This window comes from Fusarium keratoplasticum, chromosome 7, assembly GCF_025433545.1.
Source record: "Fusarium keratoplasticum isolate Fu6.1 chromosome 7, whole genome shotgun sequence".
Taxonomy (NCBI): Eukaryota; Fungi; Ascomycota; class Sordariomycetes; order Hypocreales; family Nectriaceae; genus Fusarium; species Fusarium keratoplasticum.
In genome coordinates, this window is record NC_070535.1 from 66,083 (window position 1) to 92,160 (window position 26,078).

Genomic DNA, 26,078 nt, shown 5'->3' on the forward strand with positions numbered 1-26,078 from the left:
AGGAGCATCCGATTCAGGAAAAAATCTTATGATTGATATACGAGAAATCGGTAGAATGTGCTCGCCATCAAACAACCCAAGCACGAGGCGATAGAGATTGGCCGACAACTCTCCCTTCTTGTTTCAGCTTTAGCAAACTCTCAGACCCCTCAGCATTTACTAGGTCAAGTTTGAGATTTGACCTCAGTCACGAAAAATGGGAGACTGAAGCCATAACGCACCCAGCCTGGAATCAGTGGTAGCATGATCACCAGATGACCATCATCAGGCAGTTCAACTCAGATTATGCAAAATTGGGAGACATGACACGTGGCGTGACAATCCTGCCATAAGGGGGAACCTCCTTTAGACAGACGATCAAATAAATGGCATTGCCCAGTCCCTGATGTCGAGGTACTTCAATCCAAGGCAGCCCATAGCGGAATGGGCAGCACATCCAGTTGCTGAGGAGCCTGGAAGAGAATCTAGGTTGATGAAGCGAGAACTACGGTGGTTAATGAATGAAATTGGGCTGTGACTCGTAACGAAGATATAAGTAGTCCACTGTCAGTGCCCTGCGCTCATCGTTGTAACCACCGGCCTCAGCCAGATGCAACTCTTTGTCCTCACATCTGCTCTCTTGAAACCTGTTTGGCTGTTCGCCTGGATTTGAATCAAACTACCGAGAACGTAAATAAAGGAAATTTAGTTCATTCTATGTTAGCGACATGTACTTGTTGAAACTGTATTACTCGGAACATTTCTGCGAGGCAGTATCGAACCATCCGGCGAGCCTGAAATCTTAACTTGGCTGATTTTTTCTAGGCTGTGCAGCTCATCGAGACGTTTCACTCTACTGGAGTTTGCGGTGACAGCCTTGAAACTGTTCACAGGTTGACAACGTTCCATGTTGGTAAACGGGCAGGGAGGCATCTACCCTGGTCGATTTCTTGAGAGTCGTTCCACTAAGGAGATTATTTAGAGCTTCAGAGATTAGAGAGATATCCCATCCAATACATCTTGACTGAATTCTTCGACACTCATCGAGTCCAGTCAATGGCTCGTGAGCCTCATGCGAAGTTGACATGTACCCTGCCCAAAACATGTGGGTTTCCAAGCGAAGAGGGGCTACAGGCTGGTCTAAGACTCGAAACTCGAAACATGGCTGGTCGGATACCAATTCACTGGGCAGCCGTGTTAGACGTGGTCGATATGGGTCTTGATGAAATTTTCATATATCAATGAGACACCTGATGTGTGATGAGAGCGTTCAAGTGTAAGAAGCCCAACAAGTTTGTCTTGTATACGATATATCACTCTCCCTATTATTAAGCATCTAGATATCTTCCTTGAACTTGTACTGATATCCGGGGTGCGTTTTGCGTACATGTGAGTCTCCTGGACTACCATACAAGTTCTCCCTTGCTGTACCTTGAGGGACGGGATAGTCCTTGCCAAGCCACCCACGCTTTTCCAACTCCGGAACCAAATACTCGATGACATCTTCCCAGGCACCAGGTACGACGATGTGACCGATGTTGAAACCATCGACATCAGCCTCAGTGATCCATCGCTCCATCTCATCTGCAACGGTGGCACCACTCCCGATCTTGTAAGGGCCACTGCCACCCAGGGATTGATATTCTGCCAGGATGCGCGGGGTCCAGCGGTCAAAGCCAGCTGGACGCGCTAGGAGTCTATTGCGTTGCTTCACTGTCAACCCTTTCATGAGTGGATGCTTGGGGTCGGTAGGGAACTCTTCATCCCAGGGGAACTTGGAGACGTCGACGCCCGAGGTGCTACCAAGCAGAGCGAGGCCACCTTCGCCTAGAGCATACTGGCGGTACCGCTCGTACTTCTCATGGGCCTCTTGGTCGGTGGCACCCAGAATGGGAGTAAATTGCACAAAGAACTTCAGGTCGTATGGATCGCGGCTGTTCTCTCGAGCCTTTTGGCGAGTTTGCTCGATACTCTTGGCAACCAAGGCCGGACCTGCGCCACCACAAAAGATGCACTCGGCGTGCTTCGCGGCGAAGGAAGAGCCAGCGGGTGACATACCGGCCTGGAAGAGCACAGGTGTGCGCTGCGGGCTCGAGTCGACCTGGTGCGCACTTGAAGACTTGTAGAATTTACCTTGATGCTCGATCTTGCGTACTTTGGTTGGGTCAGTGTAGGTGTGCGTCGATGGATCCTTGACCACAGCGCCGTCTGCCCAGGAACCCTCCCAGAGTCTGGGATTGTTAGAATCAGCCACTTCGAGGAGGAGAAGAACGTACTTGTATACCAAGCTGAGATATTCCTCGGCCATTTCGTACCGAGTGTCGTGCTCAGGTAGTTGGTCCAGGCCGTGTGCCCGAGCCGCAGTGTCGCTCCATGAGGTGACGATGTTCTGGGGCGGGAATGTTAGCACGTGCATGCAATTGAAATTTTGTAATCAAGTATTGTCGGCATACCCAAGCAATTCTTCCGTTGGTCAGGTGGTCCAGCGTTGAAAAGCGTTTCGCCAAGCTGAAAGGGGGCTCAAACGTAGTAGAAGCAGTTACTCCAAAGGCCAGGGTGTCTGTCACTGCGGCCATGGCAGAGATGACCTGGGGAGAGTCAGCCACTAATATTCGCCCAACTTGACCGGTAGATTACGCTGAATGGATCGTATAATGGCCATTGGGATGCCGCCCTGATCGCTGGGGCATGGCTTCCCTTGTAAATGTCGTGCGAGCCGTAGTTGTCGGCTGGATCATGGTCAACTCTATACATCTGTATGAGGGCGCCAGAGCTCATGGATAACTGAATGCTGGGCTACAAGAGTACTCCTTGTGGTTCTACGGAGCGCTCACACTTACCGAGAAAGAGAGCGTTGAACTTTCCCCTTTCCAGGAGCTTTGCTAGCTCAATCCAGTATGGGAGGCGGTTCTTCTGAGAGCTCTTATCCTCAGGATTCTGCCATTGTCCAATACTACGATCGGCACAGTGGTGAGCAACACGAACTGAACTAGGGCTAAGGATGGGAGGTAAACCTAATGTGGCCGACGCCGTTCATATCGAAGGCGTTGAGCAAGATACGCTTCTGCTTTCCTTCGAGTGTATATCCATACTTGCGCTCTAGTTGCACCTTACCCTCCAACAGGTCCTTTGAGAGAGGTTCCGCTGGCCCTCCTTGGATGAAGTTGTGAGGGAGCTTGCTGGCCATGGTGAGTGGCAAAAAAGGTAGAATAAAGGATGTGACGGTGCTCTAGAACCTCCCTTTCACCTCAAGACCCCTCTATCCATGGAAGCGATGCTTTTATCACATTTAAAAGTGTGAACACGGATGTAATGACCAGAAAAGTCCGATGTCGCTCGACTTACACCCGGAAACATTGTGCCGCACCATTTGGTGATGTCGTGATCTGGCCTGTGATGGCATATGTTTAACCCCCATCCCCTGCTGCTTTAGTGACCCCGCTCTTATCTATCTATGCCACGCGAGAGCTAAGCATAGTGGGACACCTCTTTACCCCCTTTTGACTAACGAAAAGCTGGCAGTGCTACCGGATGTCTTGCGCGAGTTGTCACATTTCGCGTCACGTCATCATGGATTTAACGGACCTAAACGGGTTTTGTTCGGAAATGTTAGATCTGGGCCTCCTTCCAGGGGTCCAACAGTAGTAGTAGATCAGGTGGTCTGGCTACCTTACTCTGGGCTCAACCCGCTGGGTCTGTCTGGAGCATCATAGTTTTGTCGGGTATCCTTTCCCGATGATCCTGGCTTGAAGTGAGCTGGCTGGGCAGGTGAAAAAAAAAGGCCATGGTTGTCAAGGCTGAAAAGGCTGGACTAGACAAAACGTTGGACAATGCACTGTATTCTACGTGTCAATGACTACACACATACTGCCATGTCGGTCTTAGTCTCGGTATTTCAACACATACATGATTCTATCGAATCTACAGGTGGATGATTGCCTCTTCTCATAGGTCCAGAGTCCATGATTCCTGATATGTGGCGAGATCGATCTTCCCAATCTCAGCCAGATAGCTAGTCAACCTTAGTGGATCTCTATCTGGCTTAGATTCTTTCTCTACTGTCCCATCACCAAAATACTCGAACCTGTTCCGAGTTGCCCCCGGTCTGGCTTCAAATGTAAAGTCCTCCCACCGAGGATCTCGTAGTATGCCAGCGCGGTGGTGATACGACCCAGGCCAAGCGATGAGAAGCCTTGATGGCCCAGTTTCACTTTTGAACCAACTCTTGCATGAGTCGCCTGTCACGGAATTCTCGAAGAACCCCCCAACCACGTCATTGAACTCTTGGGCCGCCTCCTCTTTCGCATTCAGTGCCGCGTAAGACTGTGACTGGATTTTTCGAACCGCCTTGGCGATGAACACACCCGAGGTCTCAATATGTAGAGGTACGGAGCCTCCACGTGCGTTGCCTTGAGCCTGCAGCACAAAAAAATAGTTCGGAAACCCAGGAGCCATGATGCCGAGATAGGTTTCAGGGTAGCCGATTTCACCATACGAAGACCACTTCTCTCGGAGGTCGATTCCATCTTTTCCAATGACAGGAAAGAGTGTCGTAAAGCTCGGCTCGAAGCCTGTAGCCAAGATGACGACATCAACCTCATGGTGAGCTCCACTAGCTGTCTGGACGCCTGTTGGCGTGAGCTGTGTGATTCTCTCAGTGATGTAGTCCACTTTCGGGCTGCGTAGTGTTTCGAGATACCCCGGGGCTGGTGTGAGTCGTTTACAGCCAGGTGCGTAGTCCGGCAGTAGACGTTGAAGCCATTCCTCATCGCCGCCAAGACGCTCCCGCATGGTTTCGATGATACGCTCTCGGAGGGCTGCATTCTCCTTGCTCCCCAGCTTGTGGGCGCCCTTGATGGTGCGCGTCTGGAACCTCATCTCAAACTCTCTGCGGTGTTCGACGTATGCAGCTGGGTCCCCTTGGAACGTGGCCCGCTGTTCAGGGGAATAGGGAGGGCCACCTGGCGCGTCACCCGTTGCTTCGTGGGTACCTTGGATGAAAGTAGGAGACACCCACGTCTTGCTCCGGACAAAATTGACAATCTTTCTGACCTTGGGGGCAATATTTGGAATGAGCTGGGCGGCTGACGCGCCTGCACCGACAACAGCAACCGTCTTGTCGGTCAGATCCAAATCCGCAGGCCAACGGGCAGTATGGACGATAGGGCCCTTGTAGGCATCGAGATGCGGAATGTTAGGAACCTTGGGCTTGCTGATACGGCCCTGGCAGTTCACGAGGAACTCGGCTGTATCGACCGAAACGTCGCCGGTCCGGAGGTTGCGAACCTCGACTGCCCACTGGGAAGCACTCGCCAGCCACGTCGCTCGTACAACCTCATGCTGGAGTTTGAAGTTCTCCTCGAGCCCGTGGTTCCTGACGACGCCTTCGTAATACTGCTGAATTTCACTGCCTTTTGGGTAATACTCGGACCATTGCGTGTTTGGCTCCAGTGTAAGTTCTGCAACTCACATCAGCTTAGGTCAATCATGTGTGAGAAGAGAGTCTACTTACGATACGCATGAGATGGCACATCGCAACGAACCCCTGGATACACGTTCGCAGCCCAGGTTCCCCCCTATTGTTCCAAGTTAGCATCAGTAAGCGATAGATACCCCGGGCTCACACACAATCCTTTCTAGACGATCATACACCACTATGGTCGCGTTGGGAACTTTGTGGGAGAGGAGAATAGCCTGCGCAACCCCACCAATACCAGCGCCGACGATGATGATCTTGGAGATAGAAGGTCAGCCATGTATTGAGTTGATATTTGCTTGTAGAGGGAAGGGCAACAAACTTTGACCTGTCTATGCGGATTCCATGGCTCGTCCTTTGGATAGTACCGCGACTCGGCGCGTTTTCCCTCACCAGTCTCAACCGAGTTGTTGAGGATCGGAAAGTTGTCTGCAATTAAGCCCATGCTTGCCACTGAACTGAAGATCTTCATCTGTCTAACAATGGCATAAGCGCTCCATATTAGACCGGGTAACTTAAAGACTGTGTCTAGTAGGGAGCATTCTCGACATCAGAGCCCATGTCGTGATCTAGACAAATCTCCCGTCATTCAATTTGTCAGGACCGATATCGCTACGAGGGCCAGGTTCGGGTGCATGTTCGCGACGCCAAGTGATGATCCCATGATCCCTGAAGAGACGAACAAGATAAGGAGCGTCGCTGTGGGCATGGGAATGCTCGCTTCGAGGATTCCTCGCAATCGTGTCGTCGTTGACTACCACTAGCTACCCATGGATAATTGATTGGTATCATAACGTTACAGAGCGCTTAGGCTAGCCAAATAAAGCATTGAAAACCGTGACTGAGAGTCTTGGCCTTCACAAAGGACGGCATCACCTAACACGACCGTTTAATCACGCACGGGAAATGTGGTGGGGCCTCTGGCCAATTTTAGAGCATACCTGTTGAACAATTTAGTGCAATAGATGGTTCAAAGACGTGAGAGCAGAAATGATATTTGTATTTAGATCAGGGTACATAACCAAGGTAGGCCTGAACTATCTCAAGATGGAGTTGGTAGGGAAAGAGTTGGTAGATAGATAATACATGAGCCATGGCTATTCTAGAACGGAATCAAAGGACATATACAGAGTATGCAGTTAGAAAAAATATACGAGTATAGATTAGAGCTTCGCCGGATATTAGATGGACGCAACCTAACCGAACTTCTCCATAGTTGGTCTTCCCCATCGAGTGATGTGATGGAATGATGCTGTGGTATGCCCAGATCGCGATCGCCCTTTTCCAGTTTTCCTTAGCCACACAACCCTTGGCTCCTTAGTTCGCTCTCCCTGTAGAAAGACGTTGACGCTATCTGTGCATGGTGGCTCGGCAAATATTGACGCCATATCCCCCAGTGAGTTGCATGTTTTCGCCAAGACGAATAAGCGACCACTGCACGATCCAACGGAGCTTAGTCTGGCATATCCGGCGCATTACACCGCCCACGGGGAGAACTAGGAAGCAAGGGCACAGGCGCCGGATTGAGGATAACAGAGGGAACGGTGGTCGCCATTAAACACACTTGGTCTCCAAATACTATATAAGCATTCCTCGTGAGTCTTGTGTGTAGAGGCCAAGTAAAGCCACCATCCCCTACCTCCGGGCCCTCTGAGCTGCCTCTTCCTATTCTGATTAACCTTGGCAGGATGGCGACCGAAAAGCAGGTCATCATCACTGAGGAGCTGCCCGAGTCCGGTAGACCCTCGGATCAGGACTCCTCGCCTGAGAGCTATCAATATGGCGCCAACAAGGATCTATCATCTAACAAGTCCTTTTTCTCGTGGTTCGACCCCAATGACAGCCCGGCGGAGCGCCGCCTAGTACAGAAGCTCGACTTCTTCATCCTGACATATGCTTTTGTCGGCTTCTGGGTATGTTCAGGCCAAGTCCATGTCCCGAAGGGTCGAGGCCAATCTTGATTCTAACAAGCATACAGGTGCTGTACATTGACCGCGGTGTTCTTGCCAACGCCTATGTCAGCGGTATGAGAGAAGACCTCGAGCTTTTTGGGAACCAATATATCCAGCTTAATGCCGTATACAGTGCTGGATACTGCATGTAAGTACATCTGTACGTGGAAATGATGGCGAGCTGACCTCCAAAAGCTCCATGATACCCGCCACACTCCTCATCACGAAATACAAAGCACAGTTGGTTATTCCCGCTTGCATGTTCATGTGGGGTATATGGAGTATCTGCTGCTTCCAGGCTAAGAGTTTTCGAGAGCTGATTGCCTACCGCTTTTTAATGGCCTTGTCACAAGGTGAGTGGAGCATTCCATACTGCTGACGAGGATGAACTCGTCACCACGTCGTTACTCTGCGCCCAAAGCATCAAGCTAACGGCAGATCAAGGTCCTTACTTCTGTTCAATCCATTATGTTCTAGGCAGTTGGTACCGCACCGATGAAATCATTCGCCGAGCTGGTATATTCTATGTGTCCTCCGGTGTGGGCACCATGACCACTGGTCTTCTCGCCGCTCGCATTTACACCAACCTCAACGGGCATCTTGGCCACGCTGGATGGCGATGGATGTATCTCGTCGCCTCTTTCCTAACCTTCCCGGTCGCCATCTGGGGACTAACCTCTCTACCTGGTACTCCCAGGGATGGCAAGCGTTGGTTCATGACTGAACATGAGTTCGGGTTGGCCAAAGAGCGCATGGCCTTGCAGGGCCGTCTGGACCCTAAGGGACTGAGTCTTTCCAAGGAATCCTTGAAAAGGTTCCTCGGTCGATGGCACTTCTGGGTGCTGGTTCCATGGAACGTCCAGTGGACTCTTGGTTTCTTGGGCATGAGTTCCGGCGCTCTGTGGTTGAGGGCACAGACACAGTATACAACGGCGCAAGTGAACAACTTTACTGTAAGTCTATTTCCCTTCGACCTGTATTAAAATTGTGTTCCCCTTGTTTCATGAAGCTCATCACCTCGTAGGCAATCTCTCCCAGTCTCGGCATAATTTGGATTATGTCATTCGCTTGGGTGGTAGACAAGTTCGGTCGCAAAGCTATTGTTCCAACCATTGCCTTTGCCTGTGGCATTCACTTCATCTCTAAATTTGCCTGGCTCCTGTTTGATCAGACAAGCTTCGGGTTTAAATGGTAAGTAGTCCTGAAACTTCTCATTCCGAAAACGCATGTTGCTAATATTGTCCTTCCAAGGTTTGCTATTGTCGTCAACTACATCGAGGTCTCGCTCTCGCCTATCAATTACAGCTTAGCAAACATCGTCTGCGCAGCAGACGCTGAAGAGCGTGCCTTTGTGATTAGCTCCATGCTTGCAATTTCTACTGCTTTTGGATCCTGGGTTAGTATCCTATCGTTCCCAACTGTAGAGGCCCCCAGATTCTTCAAGGGATACGTTATGGAGGCAGTATTGCAAGTTACGTACCTGACTTGGACTATTATGGTTGTGTGGTTTTCTGGCCGAGAGGAAAGGCAGACGAAGAAGAAGCAGAAAGAGCTTAGGGGTAACCCATGACGAAAATAAGGGACTTGGTGAAAGTCGTTTCAAAGGTTAAAGCCATTTTTACAATACTATGTAGCTCAGAATCTTCTGAGCAAACCCAACCAAGTCAACACTCCTTTTTCATCTGCAGCGATACACCATGTCCTGGATATGTAACAATGCCAGCCGTTGGGTGCTTAATGGGAGATTGATCTCTGGCTTGATACTTGCTTAGGCTCGACGGCGGTGGTCTTGGACGCACCACACTTGCACTGATTGTTGGCAAGGTTCGCGATTCGCTCAGTAAGCATTCCTGTCGTTTCATGCATTCTTTTGTGGTGTTAGCCGTATTGAGGGGGAATATATGTCAATGTACTTACTCGCGGCGAAGTTGTTGGTTGTCAACTTCAAGCTTTTCGAGCTCTATCTTGGTGCGCTCTAGCTCCCTCTCCAGAGCATCGATTCGAGTACTTAGGCGTGGTTCTTGCAGGCGGCTATGTGCGATGTGCCTCAGCCGCGTTTTCTAGTCGTCGCTTGCGCTTTTCCACTTGCCAATCACTGCACTTGGCATAGATAGTCCAGGCAAGTCCCAGCACCGCGGTAGCATAGGACAAGGTAGCCAGGGTGTTAGTCCACGAGGTGAAGGCGATGGTGGGCTGTTTTTCCATGGCGCACAAGGGGATCCGTGGGTATCGTGATATGGGAAGAGGGTGGGTCCGTCAAAGGCAAAGGGAAAGAAAATCGGCGCAAGGTAGATGGTAGCACAGGAGGACATGGTGCGACAGGGATGTAGAGAGCCAGCGAAGATGCAATGAGTGAGAGATTACGATGGTCAGTTACCTGAGGATCACGACAAGGCAAGAAATCTAGCGTCTAGTTGCACAGGAACGACGCACTATTAGCCACTTCCCTTGATTGTCTTCATCTACGAGGACGACAGGAGCGACGGCACCACCATGATTGCCACAGATGGATTCCTGTCATCTTAAGTCCCCACCTATACCTATAGTATTGGGCGTGCTGTCTCTATGAAATTGCCCAAATATGTGTTCTTTATTATAGTTGAAGCCCGACCCTCGATGGGAAAGCTGAGCCTGAAGACCTAAATACTAACAACATAGGCTTCTTAATTTAATTTTCTTCTTTAAAAATCCTATGTCACCTTCGACGATAGCGTAATAGTTGTCCACTTACATAGCGGATGTCGCGCGGGAATAACCGGGCCGAGCTCGCCGGTCGTTGCTCAAAATCCCAGCTCACCACCCCTTATTCTCTTTCATTCTTCACCCTCTGTTCTCTATCTCCTCTCCCATCCATGTCTTGCCATGGCTTCTCCCTTGATCCCGAGAACTATATTCATCCGGTCGCTACGAGAATCTAGTTATTCATTACCAGTCCGGCCCGAGTTTCTCGTTTCTCCATCTGCCAAGTTGGTCAATCCTCGTGGCCATGTCGTGAACACCGATTCTGTCACCCAGACCTTTTCAGCGTCAGTGATCACAGGACTGAGCGATGAAAGAATGCTTTCGCTCTTTACTACCGGCTTCTTTGGCGGGTTTGTCTTTGGCTTTGAGCGCTTCATCTTACGTATCGGGGGCTACAGGCTTCTCCCCGCCAGGTACACAGGTATGTGGAACTCAACTTAGACAAGACTGCAATGTTCATCCTCTGTAGCTTTTGAACCTCCCCCTGACGCAGTAACGATCTGGGACAAGGCCAACGTGCCCAATACCCATCTGCTTCCTGTCGGCAGCTGCTTTTTCGGCTCGTTCCGCTTGCTAACCAAGCACATCGCCGCTGTTCCCTATGTAGAAGAGCCCAGCTACGTCGACTACGGCTTTGGCTCGGACGAGTTCATCTTTGGCGGCTGCCACCGATTCCAGATCACCCGCTTGCCTGTCGCAGAAAAGGAAGAAGCTCAGATACAGATAGAGCTGCAACATCTCCGCTGCAATCCACAGAAGAACCAACCCTCCTTGGCTGAGTATATTGAGCGCTTTCACTACATCTATGCCAAGATGTTATTTGCCAACGGAATCCAGGCACTATTATCAAGATAGATGGTGATAGACATCAGCATTATTAGATATTTACACTTACCTCTCTACTCCTTCAAAAGCTCCTTTAGGCCTCTAAAATGCTCCTTCAATAGACTAACGATGCTACCATACCGGAAAGCCTTTGAAAGCATCACCAAGTCCACACAATGCCAGAAGGCTGAGAGACTTCCTCCCTTCCGTATCACTCTGGCCGTCTTGCTCGCTTCCACATCGTGTTGGCAGCTGCCTTACCAGGCAGGCGTGTTTCCCAACGTGCCTCTGTCTGATGACTAGTAGTTGGAAATACCTTTGGTGGGACCACTATGCCAAAAGCAGAAGTGAAAGGACCATTTCAACATGTACGGAGGCGAGCCGAGTCTTATTGCTCCACGGCACCGGCTTTCAAATAACATCAACAAAGGATTCTATTGCCACGGGCCAGTTTGTTCGGCGTGGCCGAACCGCAATCTTTTCACACGAGGCAATAATCAGGGGAGTCCAGCGGCATGTGAGTCTTTGGCTTGACAAGATGATCAGATTCCACGCACATGAGCATTCAGCTTCTTTCGTCACCTCTCCTCTAGTTTCGCCAACCTATCATACTACACATTAAGCTATATGGCCGGCTGTTTTTACCTACATTTCATGGTGTCTACCTGAGTACACTCTCAGCTCATGTTCTTAAAGTAATATAGAATATAGTGGTCTTCTTAAGACGTGTTGTGCTGGTCATTGGGGTGGCCTTGGGCTGAGATGACGCCGGGTGAAGAGATAAACGACTAGCAACCGCTGGCTTTTGGATGAAATCATGATAGTGAGATGTGCATTAAAAGGCATTTAAAATAGCTCTTCACAAGTAGCTTTGTAGTACTGTTGCTATCTTAATCCCCGCCTCTTTCTGTTCATCGTATGTCAACAAAGCCACATCCTAGCTAGGCACAGAAACAATATTACTAGATCTCCCTCTAAATCCTTTATATCCAAGTTAATTACCGAGAACAATTCCTTCAATAATGGCGGGTCCACGGATGGTAACTCAATTCTCATTGACATTTGGAGCTTGATTGCGTCGCGTCATACGTCATGTCAATATTCCACAATTGTCCGTCGCCGCCGTTTCCCTGGTGACCCAACCCAAACCCAAGCAAGTCGTTATCGCGACTGGCAATTCATGATAGCCTCGACACCATCTACCAGCAATCAGATCAGCATGCGCCCATTGTCTTGAGAACCCACATACTATGGGCCACTCCCGTATACTAGCTTGGCTTGATTCCATCGCCACCCTACCTCCTCAAGAACAAGACCCATCCAGCTCCGATCGACCGCGCAAGCGCCCAAGACTCAACCACGACCCTCTCTCTCTCTCTCCAAGTCCAAACCCTGGCCCGACCCGTCATGCACAAAGAGCGCATCTAGGTCACGTCTTCCGACCCCCTCAACCTCTGGTTCCCCTCCCTCCAGACCCTCAACATCGTCGAATCGCGACCGCAGCTCGATGGCTTCAAAGCGCCCGAGGAGCCTGGACAACGACCACAACGAGGAAGGAAAAGATCCCGACCAGTTCCATGATGATTTAACTCCCAGAGCTCCTCGTTCATTCATCATCCCCGACGCTCTCGACGCCGATACTCCTCCCCAAGCACCTTCAGTCACATCCTCTTCGCGTCTCAAAGGCCTCCAAGATCTCGCGCAACTCCTCCCCTACAAAACAGCTCCGTAATGCAGAGCTTCAGCAGACAGGATTTGCTAGGGCATCCTTCGAAGACGACGAGCAACCGGCGTCGTTGGAGCTTTTGACTCAACGACTGAGGGATATCGAGGAAGGCTACGGCATATTGCCAAAAGACCTTCAAAGTGATGTATGCATGAGGAAGCCATCCAGGTTGTTGTACTAATCACTGCCCAGCTAGCTGGCGAACGTGTACGACCGTGGATGTTTGGGGACAAACCCCAGTTTGGAGCCTCAGGCCTACCTGGTGTTCGGACTGTCCGCAAGATACACCGTCTAGCCCGAAGATACTTCAAGGAGAACCTCGCCGAGCCGTCCTGGAACAATGACGTGCACTCGCAAACACTGGAGTGGGTGATGCGGGATAGTCCCAGTAGCGACGATGAGCTGTTGGACTACAGATGCTGGTGCGTATTGATCCCTCTCCAAGTCTCGAATAATACTAACATGGACACAGCCTGACTGCTGGGGTCATTAAGGCTTACCGACCGGAACACGCACCGAGCAAGATGGTTGACTTCTGCATCTGCGTTCAGCCAGGGACGGACTCGCCGCACCACGAAGCCATCCAATCCCGATGCCTCAGCCGACCAGGCATGTCAATCGACCACACTGACTGGGGCGACTTGACCAAGAACATGACTGGTACTTTGTGGCAACCGATCTTGACAGATTTGGCAAGGCTCGCACGTTTGAGCGAATACCGCTGGGAAGCACAGAGTCGATACTGGGCATCTACAAGCTGTCCATGACACTACTGACATTGTGCCAATGGGTGCGGGATCAGTTCTGGCCAGCTTTCCAGGCGAATATCTTGAATTTGGAACCCGGAGTCTAGTGGTGAGATGAGCGCAGCATGACTGCCAATTAGTGACGAGTGATGGTGGCGTTCGGAGATGGTTTGCTTGTTTTATCTTGGAGTAGCGCTACTCGATACCCCTTCTGTTCTTTGGCGGCTTGGCATCTTATTGTCACCTCTTGCGTAAAGTCTCCTTATTGGTGTTCTGGTGATAGCTATCGTCAGATGACGTCAAAGCGCACTCGGCGTCTTGCTGACCGTAGATCACACATCTAAGTATATCTAATAAACCGCGCAACTGATTCAAACTGGATGTTGTGTTAGGGTCTCATTGTTCTATCGTTGACACTGCCAGCTACTCCAAAGTCCTTCACTATGGCATCAACAGCCTCCATCGATGTGGACGCCAAAGTTCAGAGAGCCCTCGTGGGCACCAAATTCGAGCCCTCATCCTTGACGAAACTCTCAGGAGGCTCCGTCAACTGGATCTATCTCGTAAAGTTATCGACACCCCTCGATGATGGGACAACAGAAGTTCTGGTTAAGCATGGAGAGCCCTGGATGGCCTCTAAGCCCGAGTTTCCACTACCCCTGCTTCGCTGCGTACTGTCCACTGGAGCCTATCCCACTGTTTTATGCCACTAACTCGCCATAGAGCATTGAAATGGAAAGCCTGAGGGTTCTGTCTGGTCGTTCCTCCTTTGGAAGATCTGCTTCCACGGATATCTATACTTTTGTCGCTCGAACACCAAACTTCTTCCACTTTGATGACAACGCCGCCAACCAGATACTAGAATTTCTACCCGATGGGATAAATTTAAAGGACTATGTTCTACAGCATTACAACGCTCCGACTCCCAAGTCCTTTGAACCGCAATGCCGCCATCTGGGCAAGGCATTGGGTAAATGGCTCAGAGGCTTTATCGATTGGACTACACGACAGGTCAAACACCGACATGTCGTGGCCCAGAGCGACCTCGGCCAGGAGATCAAGCACATGGTCAACTTTTTATGGCTGTACGAACGCATCAAAGACTTTCCGGATATTCTCGACCCTGTAAAGGACATTCTTGGACAGGTTGAGCAAATGGCCGCTGCGGAGACAAAGGAGGTTAGCAAGCACCAGATCATCCATGGTGACTTTTGGACCGGAAAGTAAGCTCACTGACCCCCGAATAGAACTGCAAAGGTTGAAATCTGATTCTTAGTATTATTCTACCCAATGCCCCAATCCAGCAAGGCACCGAGGTGCCCATGTTGGTCATCGACTGGGAATCTACCCAACTCGGGTTGCCCAGCGCCGACTTTGGACAAATGATTGCCGAGATGTACGCTTTATGGCTGTACAAGTCCATCACCGCGGGACTATGGATGATGGAGGGCTTCATCGATGCGTATGGCAATGTCAGTCAAGACTTCGCCTTCCGCACCGCCATACAGACGGGTGCGCATCTGCTGTGCATTACCACGACGTTTCCGGGATGGGGAACGCCTGAACAGGTTCGAGAGGTTGCTCGTGTGGGGAGGGATATCATTGTACATGCTTGGAAGAAGGACGCTGCTTGGTTTGAGAGGGGTGATCTGGCATGCTTGTTCCGTAGATGTTCGGTTTGATGTTTGTGGTCTGACTGAAGGCACATACATGACCAGGGCGTCAAGGAAGTGAATTGACCGAGCAATTGACCCAGTTGTTGCCGGGGGGTATGTGACTGCAGCATCCCATCAACGACGATGCCTAAGATGACCATCCTCCTTGATCAGCAGTCTACCGCACCTCGCAGCACCGTGACGGTGACAGCAAAACCTGACCCCACACCTAAAGCCGAATGTGACTTTGCGGATGGAACTATCTATTGGGAATTTCTCATCTCTGGGATCTTTGACTGGGCTGATGACGGAGGCAAAAAGTTGAAGGAGGAGGAGAGTGGCTGTGGGGCGCTAACAAACTGGAAGTGGCTCGATGGGAGTGACCATAACCAGGGCCATCAGGCCTCTTTCCGCCTCCCATTCTTTATGAAGTCGGGTTGTGTGGAGCGAGCCATCGTCTCGGCTGGTGGGCCAAAGATCTAATGTGAGGCCTTGGATGATTTTCACTTCCAACAGATTACGTCGGCTGTGGATAACAACGGAGCCCCCGGCTTACTGCCTACGTTACATTTAGGGTCAAGCACGGTGAATAAGGAGAGCCGGGAAACATCGACCGGCTCGGCTCCTACATATACGCCAATGGACTGGGGGAATTAGGGTTGAGAGCAGCCAGGGGGAGAGCTTCCGCACATTTTTTATTACACTATGTCAGGCGTTCATGAGTCTAGAGCAAGTCACCGCTGCTAGAGAAGGCGATAGAACCCTGATGGATGCATTGAGTCCCTTTGTGCGAGTGTTCTCAGACATGGCCCGTGACAAAGGAAACACTACGCTAGAGGTCATAGAAACAGCGCTATTGGCGGCGTAAGACTACTCGCGGGCTTAAGAGTAGATTCGGCCGGAGCACGTACGTCGGTGCGGCAGATAGTCAGGGCATAACTGCTGAGATTGCTGATACTAGTGCGATGGGCGTGGCGGCAATAATCTCTGGGGTCTGGCAAGCGATTGAAGAGAATTATGAAGAATGATTAAAGAGAATTATGGAGAATGATTGAAGAGAATTATGGTGAGTAATTGAAGAGAATTATAAAGAATAATACTAGGTAGTATCTAGTTCTCCATCGTAAGTATGTTTCCCTAATATGCTTTGTTTCCTGTGGGAGGTCTGATATGTTGACATGTTAATTTACTGCTGGGGCCAAAGCAAGCAGACTGAAGCCAAGCTCCTTTCCTACACTCCGAATGAACTCGGAAATCACGCCAAGAGCTCTCTCTGAGAGCACGTCATCGTCCTGGTCCAAGGCACACCTGTCGATTGGGCCTTTCCTGTCGCCGTCGAGTTCGTAGAGATGGCCATTCCTGTGAGACTTGGCAAAACAGACGTAATGAAAGTCAACCTCGTCCTCGGCGTTCTCAGGTGCTTCAGTGTCACCTTGCAAAGCAACCGTCTTGTAGACAGATTCCAGCTGCTCATCCTCCTCTAGGACAGCCGCGCGGTCCAAGTATTTGAGAGGCTCGACTGATGTAAGAAGGCCTTCGAGGTGCGATTTGGGCATTTGTGATGGTTAGGTCCAAGTATGTGAACAAGGGGGGGTTGTACTGACGGATGAAGTCCCTTGCGGCTCCATTGGTAACAGCGTGCAAGATACCGTACAGTCCACAAGCATTGTTGATGGTCTGCTTGAACCACACGACATCCTCATCAGCGCCGCTCTTGGAATATTCGGGCGTTTGTTTGTCAAGCTGTTGAAGATCCGCCTCGTAGTTTGGAGAAGTCGGAAAGACGAGCACCAGAGCAAGAGCCGGACGAGGGATAAGGGAAAGAAGGTCCGGCTCGTCTAGCGAGAAAACGTCATGGAATTCCAACTCGGGTGAGAGGCCAAGGCCGTGGGCCAGCTCAGTGAAGACGGTCGGATTCGACTCGAGTGGGATGAAGTGTTTGCGGTATGACATTGTTTTCGGTTGTGATACGGCGGGAAACAGCTGCTGTCAGAGCCTCACCAGCCTGAGATAAGGTTGCAGCCTTGAGATGAATGTCTTGAGTGGTGACCATGATGCGGCTTTGAACTGGAGAAGGCATCCCGAGAAGGTGCGCGTGGATGTGGAGTTGCTCCGAATTCAGGCAGCATCCGAAAAGCCACGTGCTCACAGGCCTGTACCACTCGGTTGACACCACCACCACCACCCGAGATTGGTTACACAATGAGGGGAAGCAGGCATAAGCAAGGCCAGATTCATCAAGATGGGCGTATCTTTCACCTGCGAGTATTCGGCACCGATGGCGGAGTTTGCGAGCGCCATTATTGCCCTCGCAGGCGCAGGTGCCAAGGTCGGCGGCAGACTCTCCGTCACCATCCGGACCCTCAAGGACGCCCCAACTGAGTTTCTTGATCTCTCTGACGAGATCAGCGATTTCAGCCTGATGCTTCTCAGGCTGAAGGAAGCTGCGGGGCCTGAAGAAGTCGCCGGGTTAGACCAACATCAAATTCAGGACTTGATCATGTTGAGAACAAAGGGCGAAAGAATCATGAATGAAGTCGAAATTCTTGTTAACAAAGTTCGGAAGGAAACCAATGAGGGAACGGCAGCTGCTGTCAGGAGGATTCAGTGGCTTCGGTACGCGAGCCAAGCCAAGGCGTTGCGAGAGCGGCTCCGAGCCCAGAAGGTCACCCTCAGCAACTTCATTGTTTTATCTTTGATGTCCGTCTCTGCTTCACACAACCATCAGATGCTCACTTGATGAGCAGGAAGCTTAGTGCCAAGCACACTGTCAAGAATGATCTTGGCATCTCCCAGTCTGGGCAAGAACTAGCTTTGTTGCTAGAGCGCCATGCTTTACTCATTGAACGTCATTTCGAAATGCTGGTTGAGCTTAGAGACTCTTCAAAACAGCCTCCACCTAAATTCATGCCAACAGATCCGCCACCAGCCGACCCGGCTTTTAATAAGGAAACGGCAAGCCAGTCTGTCCCTTCGCCACATATGCCTCTGCAGTGTTTCGAAGGCTGTTCGTGTCGATGCCATCGCCGGGCAGTGATCCGCTCCCCGCGATCCATGTCGGGCTTGGTGGGGGATGTTTTCATCGGTTATTCCAACCTGCCCTGGTCTCTATCAGGGTTGGTTGCGTGCACCGAGCAGACGTGTCGGCGAAGCCAGAGAATCAAGGCAGATATGGCACACTTCTCACCACCGTGGGTCGGCCAGGTTATAGGGAGCCTTACTGTCAGCGTCAGACTCCGATGGCTACCTTTAAACATTCATGTGCGCTCGCGGCAGGTGATTCCATACGACTCACCGATTACCATGTGTGTACAGCAAGGGGATCTAGATGGTGCTAGAAAACTCCTCCTATCTGGCGAGGCGTCCGTCAACGATGTTGATCCATATGGCCTCGGTCTTTTATACGTGAGTGGAATGAAACACAGTCACTGATCTCTTGTCGTCTCTAACCATAACCAGTACGCAGCCTATTATTGCTGGAGAGCTTCGGGACATGACGCGTCGGTTCGAATGTGTCGTTTCCTCCTTGATATGGGGGCCTGTCGAGACTGGAATGACGAGATTGGAAAGTATAGCTTCCGCAAGCATGAATGCTAGATTATCTACTGACTTAGATGGATAGTACACCGAAGGAAACCATGATCGACAATACCCTTATGTCACTTGCAATGAGGAACAAAGGGTCCCGCCCACACGAGACAGACGATCTTGTGCACATTGGTACTTTATTCGAGGAACCAACCTTTAACTTGATTCAAGATTTCGTCAGTGATCGGCACCTTACTACCCTTCACCAGGTGCTTCTAGGAACTGAAAACACCAAAGAGTCCTCAGAAGAGTACTTACCCAGGCTAGGAAAGCCACCACTTCCACCTGAGATTATTGATGCACCGGACTCAAGCGGACGTTCAGCTCTCACATGGGCAGCCGAGTACTTTTGGTACGATGCCACGGACATCCTACTCAAGTATGGAGCCGATCTTCGTCAACTGAGACCCAGTCTCCAAGGCTCACTCCCTCTTCTTCATTTGACCATCGCAACACCAACCTCAGATGCTTCTAAGGCATCCGTTGTCGATGTAGTGAAACTATTACTTGAATATGGCGCCGACGTCAATGGTCTCGACCACGAAGGCTGGACACCTCTTCATGTTGCTGCGTCATGGAACAATGCGGCTACCATTAGACAGCTCTCTCGCTTTGCCAAGGGCGCGTTGGCTTGGGATGCAAAGACGGACGACGGCCAGACCGCTGTGGATTTGGCTCTTGGCGGTGGCTTTGAGGATGACGTTCAGCATTTACTGACGGTGAGAGGATATGATTCAGAGGAGGAGAAATACTTTGACTGTGTGTAGCGATGTCCATATTGGTCGCAGAGACAGTGATAACTCTGCAGAGATGGATTTCTATTTTCCAACCGCTGAAGTAGTATGAAACCCGTCTCTAGGTACCTAATATTCGAGAAATATAGTAATCCGCTACTTTCCAAAAGGGAGCTTAATGTCAGTAGTCGAGAACTGGGTCGACTTGCTTATGATTAAATCTCTAATTGAAAGAATAGTGCTTAAAGCTTTGGGCTGTGTTAATGCCGTGTGACGATGGTGTGTTTCCCAAAGGACAAACCGGTCGTGCCGGGTTTATATTGGCAGAAAGTGCTGGGCGTAGTTTCAGCAAATGAGGGTGTAAGTCACGTCAGGCAATGTGCTCAAGGGTATTGGGTGTAACCAAGTTGTATTGATAGCTGAGGTAGCTTGAGTCTCTCTATGAGCTGGTTTGTCCGTAAATATGTTCCTGGGAGCGCGAGTCCCGAGGAGCGCTGCGCTCCTGGAGCGACGTCGCTCCTGCAAGCATCGCTCCTCCTTGTATTGGTCGGGGTGAGTGGGTTGGATTGGACCCTGTGCACAGCTTCAAGGGTGGTCACGTGAGGTAATGAGATGGGTTGAAGAAGCCTCGGATAGTCTAGTCTTAATTAGGAAGGCGCCTTTGCTGCCTGAAAAGGAAGGTCGCGGTAGACTTAAGAACAAGAACGCAGGGAATCTACACGATTCAAGTGATTGAGTCAGAGAGAGGAATATAGGTGTGCGTATAACGTGAAACATGAAGAGGGTGGAATATGGTCCTGAGGGAAAGATCCTGGGTGCCTAGAACCTGTCGACTTGTCGGAAAATAGCTGACCTTGGTTTGATGTCCCACAATTGATAAATTCACATCCGATTCGCATCACTTACCCTGCAGTAATTCACCTACTGGGTTTTGATGCTATTAAGTATAAATTGCTGTGGCTGATAATCTCCAGCAGATTCTCTCGCGGACTCTTCATTGAAGACAATAAAAAAACAAGTAATAATTCAGGGTTTTCTACTAATCGTTTGCTCGCTAGTAGGAGGTTCTCAACTATAGCCGAGGTGACTCTTGAACCATGCTACTGCTTGAGTGAAAGCTTGGTCTTTTGCAAACTGTTGCTTCCTGTCGCTCATATCCCCCCTAACAGCGAACCCGTGATGTACTCCGGAAAACAGGTTGATCTGCCACTCGTTCTTGGACTTGGACAGAATAGCTTCACTCTCATGGCGTTTCTCTACAGTGAAAATATCATCATGCTCGGCGGCAGCAATTGACAGTGGACCAACAACAGCAGAGAGTTCTTGTTCCTCCACGAAAGAGGGATGAGCGATGAAACCGCAACCAATGCCATCCTTGAAATGGCGGATGACATACTATATTGCGAGGTTAGTATGCAACACAACACCCGACTTTGACTCCGTGATTCAACTAACCTTTGCCCCTAGGCAGTATCCTACAGCGCCAATCTGAGTAATTCCCTCGAGGCTTTTGAGATAATCAATTCCCGAAACCACAATAGGATCGATGGCTTCCTGAGTGTGAGGGTTATTTCCCTGAGATCCGTTATTCAGCCACCACATTATGTCGAAGCCATCGGGCATGTTCAAGGGCGCCGGATCGCCATTGAATATATCAAGAACGAGGCAGATATAACCCTGCTCAGCAAATGCATCTGCCATAAGCTTGCTATTCTGCCAGATTCCGACAATGTCTGGGATGTACAAGATGGCTGTGCGAGCCTGGGTGGAAGGCTTGGAAAGATAAGCGTCGATCTTGCCATCGATCTTCACCATGGTTCCCTTGGGAGTACCCCTTGATACATGAGCATTTTGTTCAAAAGATTGGTTTAACAAAGCGAGTAAGGCCTTACTGGTGAAGGGTGCCAGTAGCACAGCATGTGGCGGGCGGATGGGAGGACATGATTCGTCGGGGTCAAGTATGAATATCTGGAAAACTCTGGTGAAGGTGATCTTGGATGGAATTTACATTAATACGTACAATTCTTGTGATATAGCCAGTAGTTCTTGGCCGAGAATCGTCTGTGTCATTGATCCAAACAAAAATCGGTGGACGGCCTTTACGCTTCCGAAAGTATCGGCAGGGATCCGTTCCGAGCGACGGAAGGTGGGTCTAGATCCACTTTCCGGAGGCCGGCGATTCATCTCACCTCCGCATGATCATCAACAAAGAAGAAAAGACAAATACATGATATATTTATCATTCTTTCTGCTGTCATGACTGGAACTGTTCCCGCTCACTCATTCCAATTTATTCAACCGCCAACCTCTACCCATCATGTCGTCTGATGTCCTCCACGATGTGCGGCCCATGTTTGAGCTTCGCGGCCGCAACTATGTAGTCACAGGCGGAGCCCAGGGCATCGGCTTTGCATGCACCCGCGCCATCTGTGAAATGGGAGGCAATGTTGCCGTGTTGGATATTCAGCAGAACCCCGTGGACGAGTTTCACACACTAAGCGACAAGTTCTCTGCAAAGGCCATCTACATCCAGACTGACGTTACTTCCGAGGACAGCATCAAGGCGGCCTTTGCCAAGGTGCTGCAAGAGTTTGGCACCATCGATGGTTGTGTGCCCGCTGCTGGCATTGCCATTGATAAGCCCTTCTTGGACCAGACGTGGGATGAGTTCACCCGCATTCAAGACATTAACGTTTGTATTCGTCTTTCGCCAACTGAAAGGGTACTGACCGGACACCAGGTCCGAGGAACATTCTTCGTTGCCCAAATGGCAGCTCGTCAGATGATCAAGCAAGGTACAGGTGGTAGCATGGTCCTTCTAGCCTCTCAATCCGCCCACATCGGCCTCCCGGGTTATCGAATGGCCGCATACAACGCCTCTAAGGGTGGTGTGCTTATGCTTTCTAAAGCATTGGCAGTTGAGTTGGCACCGAAAAATATTCGCGTCAACACCATCTCACCAGGCTTTGTCGACTCGGAGATGACGAGAAAGGTTCGTGAGATGAAGAGCAAGCGGGAGGGTGAACAGATGTGGCTCGCGCCGCCTAATCAGCGACTCAGCACTCAGAACGATCTCACAGGGGCCGTGGTTTATTTGCTGAGCGATGCTGCTAGACACACCACCGCAGCTGACATTCCGATCACCGGCGGTCTTCATGCGGGAACGATAGATGGGTTGATTAGCTATGACAATCAGTAGGCGTTGTGTTTTAAGCGAAGTGACATTTATATATACATGTCGCTCATCCAATGCAGTTCAAAAATGTATCGTCCTACTGCTGATAGCCTCAATTGCTCAAGGTTATCATTCCTGTTTACTGGTTCCTGCTTATGGCATCTCGCTTCCATGACAACAAAGAACTCTATGTCATGTTTTTTTCGTTCAGGTTTTGATTCCGGCATGGATTGATAACTGTGTTCTTATTGTGGCTAATGGCTTCTTTTGGAAGTGCCACTAAAGGAACAATAAGCTTAAAGAAGGCAGGAATAAACTCACCCTCCTTTTCTTATCAGCTGCCCAAGAAATGATATCCTTGTTATATGATGTCAGAGCAGATCGCTTGGCGGTTAGAGCTAGCATCACTTGCGGGCCGGTGCCGGCTATGTACGATTGCAGGGTTGGAACCGGCCCGCAACGCGGATAGAGCACCCGACTACACTAAGCTCAGTCGTTTAATCGGATATGATAAAGATAGAGGTACTGCGTCATGTCATAGGAACAAGTTCCAACTGTACCGCTGCAAGATCTCTTATCTTTCGGGGAACACCAAGGGTGTATTTGAATTTAGGTTGCGCGGAGGACAAGCATCTCCAAGGCAAGAGTCATCACACACACAAATCTGTCGCAGAAGGATCTCGGGCATGTGCTGTGCTTATCCATGACCCCGAATCGCGCGTACCATGGTATAGAAAGGCTGCAGGACAGGTTCATAGAGTGCCATAGGCAACGCCTAGATCACAACGCTCGATATTGATACATCCTAAAAGCTGCTCTCTGAAAACATGTGGCTTACATCGCCAATGGGCCACTGGAGACGAAGTGAATCTGTCCACCCCATAATTACATCTGTGTCGGAAAGAGTGGATGGCATATTAAACCCAAATCCATCAGAAACATTTCCATCATACAGCGGTGGCGTATAGCCCGACTGTGACTGAAAATCCAGCATCTCCGGCTGAGGGATGAAGCCCTCCCTCGGAATCGATTTTGAAGTATTAGCCAGTGTCTCCTCTTCACTGTCTCCTGTACTTGGGCCTCTGAGAAGGCCCAGACTTAGGAGAATTCGTCTCATCTCCACTAGCCTCTTTGCCAGTCTCCGCGCAGAACGTGACCGTTTAGCATGATTCAACGTGACGCATTCTGCCATGAGAAAACTTCCGCCGAGCGAATCAACTAGATCTGGCGCTAGATTGGACAAAACAGTGGTTTTGTTTTGCTTGAGGAATGCTATAACCAAAAAGGCAAGTCCAGATGTACAGGCTAATATGTGTTGGAAGTAGGGGTGTTGCTTGCGGTAGATGTCGGTGTAGGTGTCGAGCATGTAGAGAACGTGGCAGATATCGTAGACGAGCTCTGTTGCGGCTCTGAGGTGGTTCTTTGTTATTTCGATATCGGATTCTGAGAAGAAGAAGGGTTTAAGTAGTTGACTGCGCACAGATTCGGCGCGAAGGTTCAGCAAGATGGCCCACGTAGGTGGCCTGGTCGATGGATTTGTGTGCCATGTACGGCATTCAGATAGAGTGTAATTCCCAACAGCCTTTTTCCTCCACTGGTCAATCTGGAAGTTCAACAATTCAAAGGCATCGTCATCGGTGTATCGCTCCCCTTTGGCAGCCCTGGAGATGGGCTCGCCGAACCGGTCACTAATGAGTATAAACGAGAGCATGGCCTTTAAATACGGATGCTGAACCTATTATGCATTAGTTTATCAAGATGCACAGAAATGAGTTCGTGTACTCACGGAAGACGTCGAAATAGAGCTGAAACTGTTTTCATGAAAGTGTAGTGGCAGCCCAGTGGCATAACTCCACTGGCGGTCGAGAATCACGATGCTGCTTATCAAGATGCAAGCCTCTGTGCGCTGGGCATCCGACGTCAGTGTATGATTGAACACCTGGCCATTATGAAACCCGAGTTCCATTAATGTACGGCCGGCAATCCCACACATGCGCCAGGCGGAGCGCGGCATCTCTTGGAAGAAGTCATACCATCCCTATCGCCCTTGAGTCAGCTAAGGTCAAGTCATTGGCAAAGACGATTGGTCCTGTACCTTTAGGAATATGATGGTGACATGTTTTATGCTGTAAGCCGGGGCAGCCAGTTTTGCATTGACCGCGTCTTCAAAACTGTCCCGAAGAAGGGTCTCCTTATGGCAGTGGTTTGGCCTAGGGTCGGCGCGGAGAGCAATAACAAGAACGAGGTTGAATATCATCAGAAGCTCACAAGAAGCAGCCCCAGAGTCAGAGTCTGCATACCAGTATTGAGCCTGCTTGATGAGTGCGTCTATGTCAACGACAGGATGAAGGTCTCCGACGACCTCCTGATAGATGTGCACAAGCTGGATAGCCTCTTGCAAGCCCATGATGGATCGAAAGGTCAACAGTGGCGTCGCGTCTTGTCTGCCCACCGTCCGAGGCGATACTGAAGATCGCTCATCCTGAGCAGCTTCGTCGTCAATTGTGTCGGACGCGGCATCTTCGTCGATACTGGCGAGTTGGAGCTGCTGTTCTTGTAGCGGTGGACCGGGACAGCTGTTCCTCCGCAGTTTCAACTGCCCGACGTTCAAAGTGTAATCTGGGCTGGTCGGACCGTAGAAGCCGGGGGAGCCAGCTGCTCGAAGGCGTTTGTCGGCAGTGTTGCGGACATCGTGAGCGCTGGCCTCGTTGTTGAACCCTGTCGCGAAATCGTGAAGCTTGGCAGCACCGGCACTGGAGATGGGGGATGGAGAGTTCGACCGGTCGCGGTTGGCCATGTGAACTTGAGATGCCAGGTTATCCAACTGGTCTTGCAGCGAAGACAGTAGTTCGACCATGGACTCTTGATTGCTGCTGCTGCTACTTTAGTGTCAATGATGCGACGTGGGAAAATGCAGTCATACCTGGACGATGGCGAATTGGCTCTTCCAGGATCTTGTCTTGGCCTTGCCTGAACCGTATCGACATTCCAGCCATCAGACTCGAAGCTGGTGCTGTAGCTACAGCTCTGGCCGCGATCCATGCAATACCGACACGGCTGTCGCCCATCGCATTTGCCCTTCCGACGTCGGCAAGCACCGCACGCGCGTAATACGTAGGGTGCTCTGCGTTTGCCTGCATCTCCGCCAGTATTGCCTGACCGCTTCAGGACCCGGGCCGTCTCTCGAGACTGTGTCGCGGTGGCCATTGTCGAGGAATTGATCAATTGAAGTCCAACAAGCAATGGGCGGGTGGTTGGAGAAGGGGAAATCGAGTTCGGTCGGATAAGAACCCAGGGTCCAGGGGCTGGTTTTGGTGCAGGGAGATAAGCATGTGCTGGTCGGGTATCTACCGTATCAGCAGCGCTCCAATTCCCACCTCGTTTGCAGGGTTAAAATGCGGGGTAAAACGACGCTAAGCCAGGACTGTGAGGTGCAAGTAGGTACCCCAGACTTTGGCTAGATGTCCCATGGATCTCCTT

General features: G+C 50.4%; 9 protein-coding genes and 1 pseudogene across 10 annotated transcripts, besides 1 other annotated feature; 5 read left to right on the top strand and 5 right to left on the bottom strand.

The window, feature by feature from the left end:
* Positions 1 to 1,315: 1,315 nt before the first annotated feature.
* Positions 1,316 to 3,166, bottom strand: NCS57_00915200 (Bac-luciferase domain-containing protein; the record flags this gene model as incomplete). Its single annotated transcript, XM_053058937.1, has 6 exons — positions 1,316 to 2,210; positions 2,256 to 2,368; positions 2,433 to 2,567; positions 2,617 to 2,708; positions 2,820 to 2,932; positions 2,994 to 3,166. The coding sequence occupies 6 exons, from the start codon at positions 3,164 to 3,166 to the stop codon at positions 1,316 to 1,318; spliced, it is 1,521 nt and encodes a 506-aa protein (XP_052911008.1).
* A 758-nt stretch (positions 3,167 to 3,924) lies between these two features.
* NCS57_00915300 (uncharacterized protein) lies at positions 3,925 to 5,900 on the bottom strand (the record flags this gene model as incomplete). Its single annotated transcript, XM_053058938.1, has 4 exons — positions 3,925 to 5,438; positions 5,492 to 5,555; positions 5,608 to 5,712; positions 5,778 to 5,900. The coding sequence occupies 4 exons, from the start codon at positions 5,898 to 5,900 to the stop codon at positions 3,925 to 3,927; spliced, it is 1,806 nt and encodes a 601-aa protein (XP_052911009.1).
* Positions 5,901 to 7,143: 1,243 nt separating this feature from the next.
* NCS57_00915400 (uncharacterized protein) lies at positions 7,144 to 8,977 on the top strand (the record flags this gene model as incomplete). Its single annotated transcript, XM_053058939.1, has 6 exons — positions 7,144 to 7,368; positions 7,434 to 7,555; positions 7,603 to 7,760; positions 7,852 to 8,360; positions 8,432 to 8,598; positions 8,659 to 8,977. The coding sequence occupies 6 exons, from the start codon at positions 7,144 to 7,146 to the stop codon at positions 8,975 to 8,977; spliced, it is 1,500 nt and encodes a 499-aa protein (XP_052911010.1).
* Positions 8,978 to 10,269: 1,292 nt separating this feature from the next.
* Positions 10,270 to 11,004, top strand: NCS57_00915500 (uncharacterized protein; the record flags this gene model as incomplete). The annotated part of the gene is made up of 2 exons (XM_053058940.1): positions 10,270 to 10,570; positions 10,619 to 11,004. 2 exons carry the CDS (start codon positions 10,270 to 10,272, stop codon positions 11,002 to 11,004), a joined length of 687 nt encoding a protein of 228 aa, XP_052911011.1.
* Positions 11,005 to 12,635: 1,631 nt separating this feature from the next.
* On the top strand, positions 12,636 to 13,553 carry NCS57_00915600 (annotated as a pseudogene). The gene is made up of 4 exons: positions 12,636 to 12,845; positions 12,893 to 13,122; positions 13,173 to 13,360; positions 13,435 to 13,553.
* Positions 12,636 to 13,553: a sequence feature.
* Positions 13,554 to 13,889: 336 nt separating this feature from the next.
* On the top strand, positions 13,890 to 15,584 carry NCS57_00915700 (APH domain-containing protein; the record flags this gene model as incomplete). The annotated part of the gene is made up of 4 exons (XM_053058941.1): positions 13,890 to 14,117; positions 14,170 to 14,669; positions 14,723 to 15,079; positions 15,230 to 15,584. The coding sequence occupies 4 exons, from the start codon at positions 13,890 to 13,892 to the stop codon at positions 15,582 to 15,584; spliced, it is 1,440 nt and encodes a 479-aa protein (XP_052911012.1).
* Positions 15,585 to 16,282: 698 nt separating this feature from the next.
* On the bottom strand, positions 16,283 to 17,054 carry NCS57_00915800 (Ubiquitin carboxyl-terminal hydrolase; the record flags this gene model as incomplete). Its single annotated transcript, XM_053058942.1, has 2 exons — positions 16,283 to 16,635; positions 16,706 to 17,054. The coding sequence occupies 2 exons, from the start codon at positions 17,052 to 17,054 to the stop codon at positions 16,283 to 16,285; spliced, it is 702 nt and encodes a 233-aa protein (XP_052911013.1).
* A 3,437-nt stretch (positions 17,055 to 20,491) lies between these two features.
* On the bottom strand, positions 20,492 to 21,365 carry NCS57_00915900 (DLH domain-containing protein; the record flags this gene model as incomplete). Its single annotated transcript, XM_053058943.1, has 3 exons — positions 20,492 to 20,818; positions 20,879 to 21,257; positions 21,316 to 21,365. The coding sequence occupies 3 exons, from the start codon at positions 21,363 to 21,365 to the stop codon at positions 20,492 to 20,494; spliced, it is 756 nt and encodes a 251-aa protein (XP_052911014.1).
* A 375-nt stretch (positions 21,366 to 21,740) lies between these two features.
* On the top strand, positions 21,741 to 22,622 carry NCS57_00916000 (uncharacterized protein; the record flags this gene model as incomplete). The annotated part of the gene is made up of 2 exons (XM_053058944.1): positions 21,741 to 22,115; positions 22,164 to 22,622. The coding sequence occupies 2 exons, from the start codon at positions 21,741 to 21,743 to the stop codon at positions 22,620 to 22,622; spliced, it is 834 nt and encodes a 277-aa protein (XP_052911015.1).
* Positions 22,623 to 23,403: 781 nt separating this feature from the next.
* Positions 23,404 to 25,805, bottom strand: NCS57_00916100 (Zn(2)-C6 fungal-type domain-containing protein; the record flags this gene model as incomplete). Its single annotated transcript, XM_053058945.1, has 4 exons — positions 23,404 to 24,333; positions 24,385 to 24,636; positions 24,694 to 25,474; positions 25,522 to 25,805. The coding sequence occupies 4 exons, from the start codon at positions 25,803 to 25,805 to the stop codon at positions 23,404 to 23,406; spliced, it is 2,247 nt and encodes a 748-aa protein (XP_052911016.1).
* Between the last annotated feature and the right edge of the window lie 273 nt (positions 25,806 to 26,078).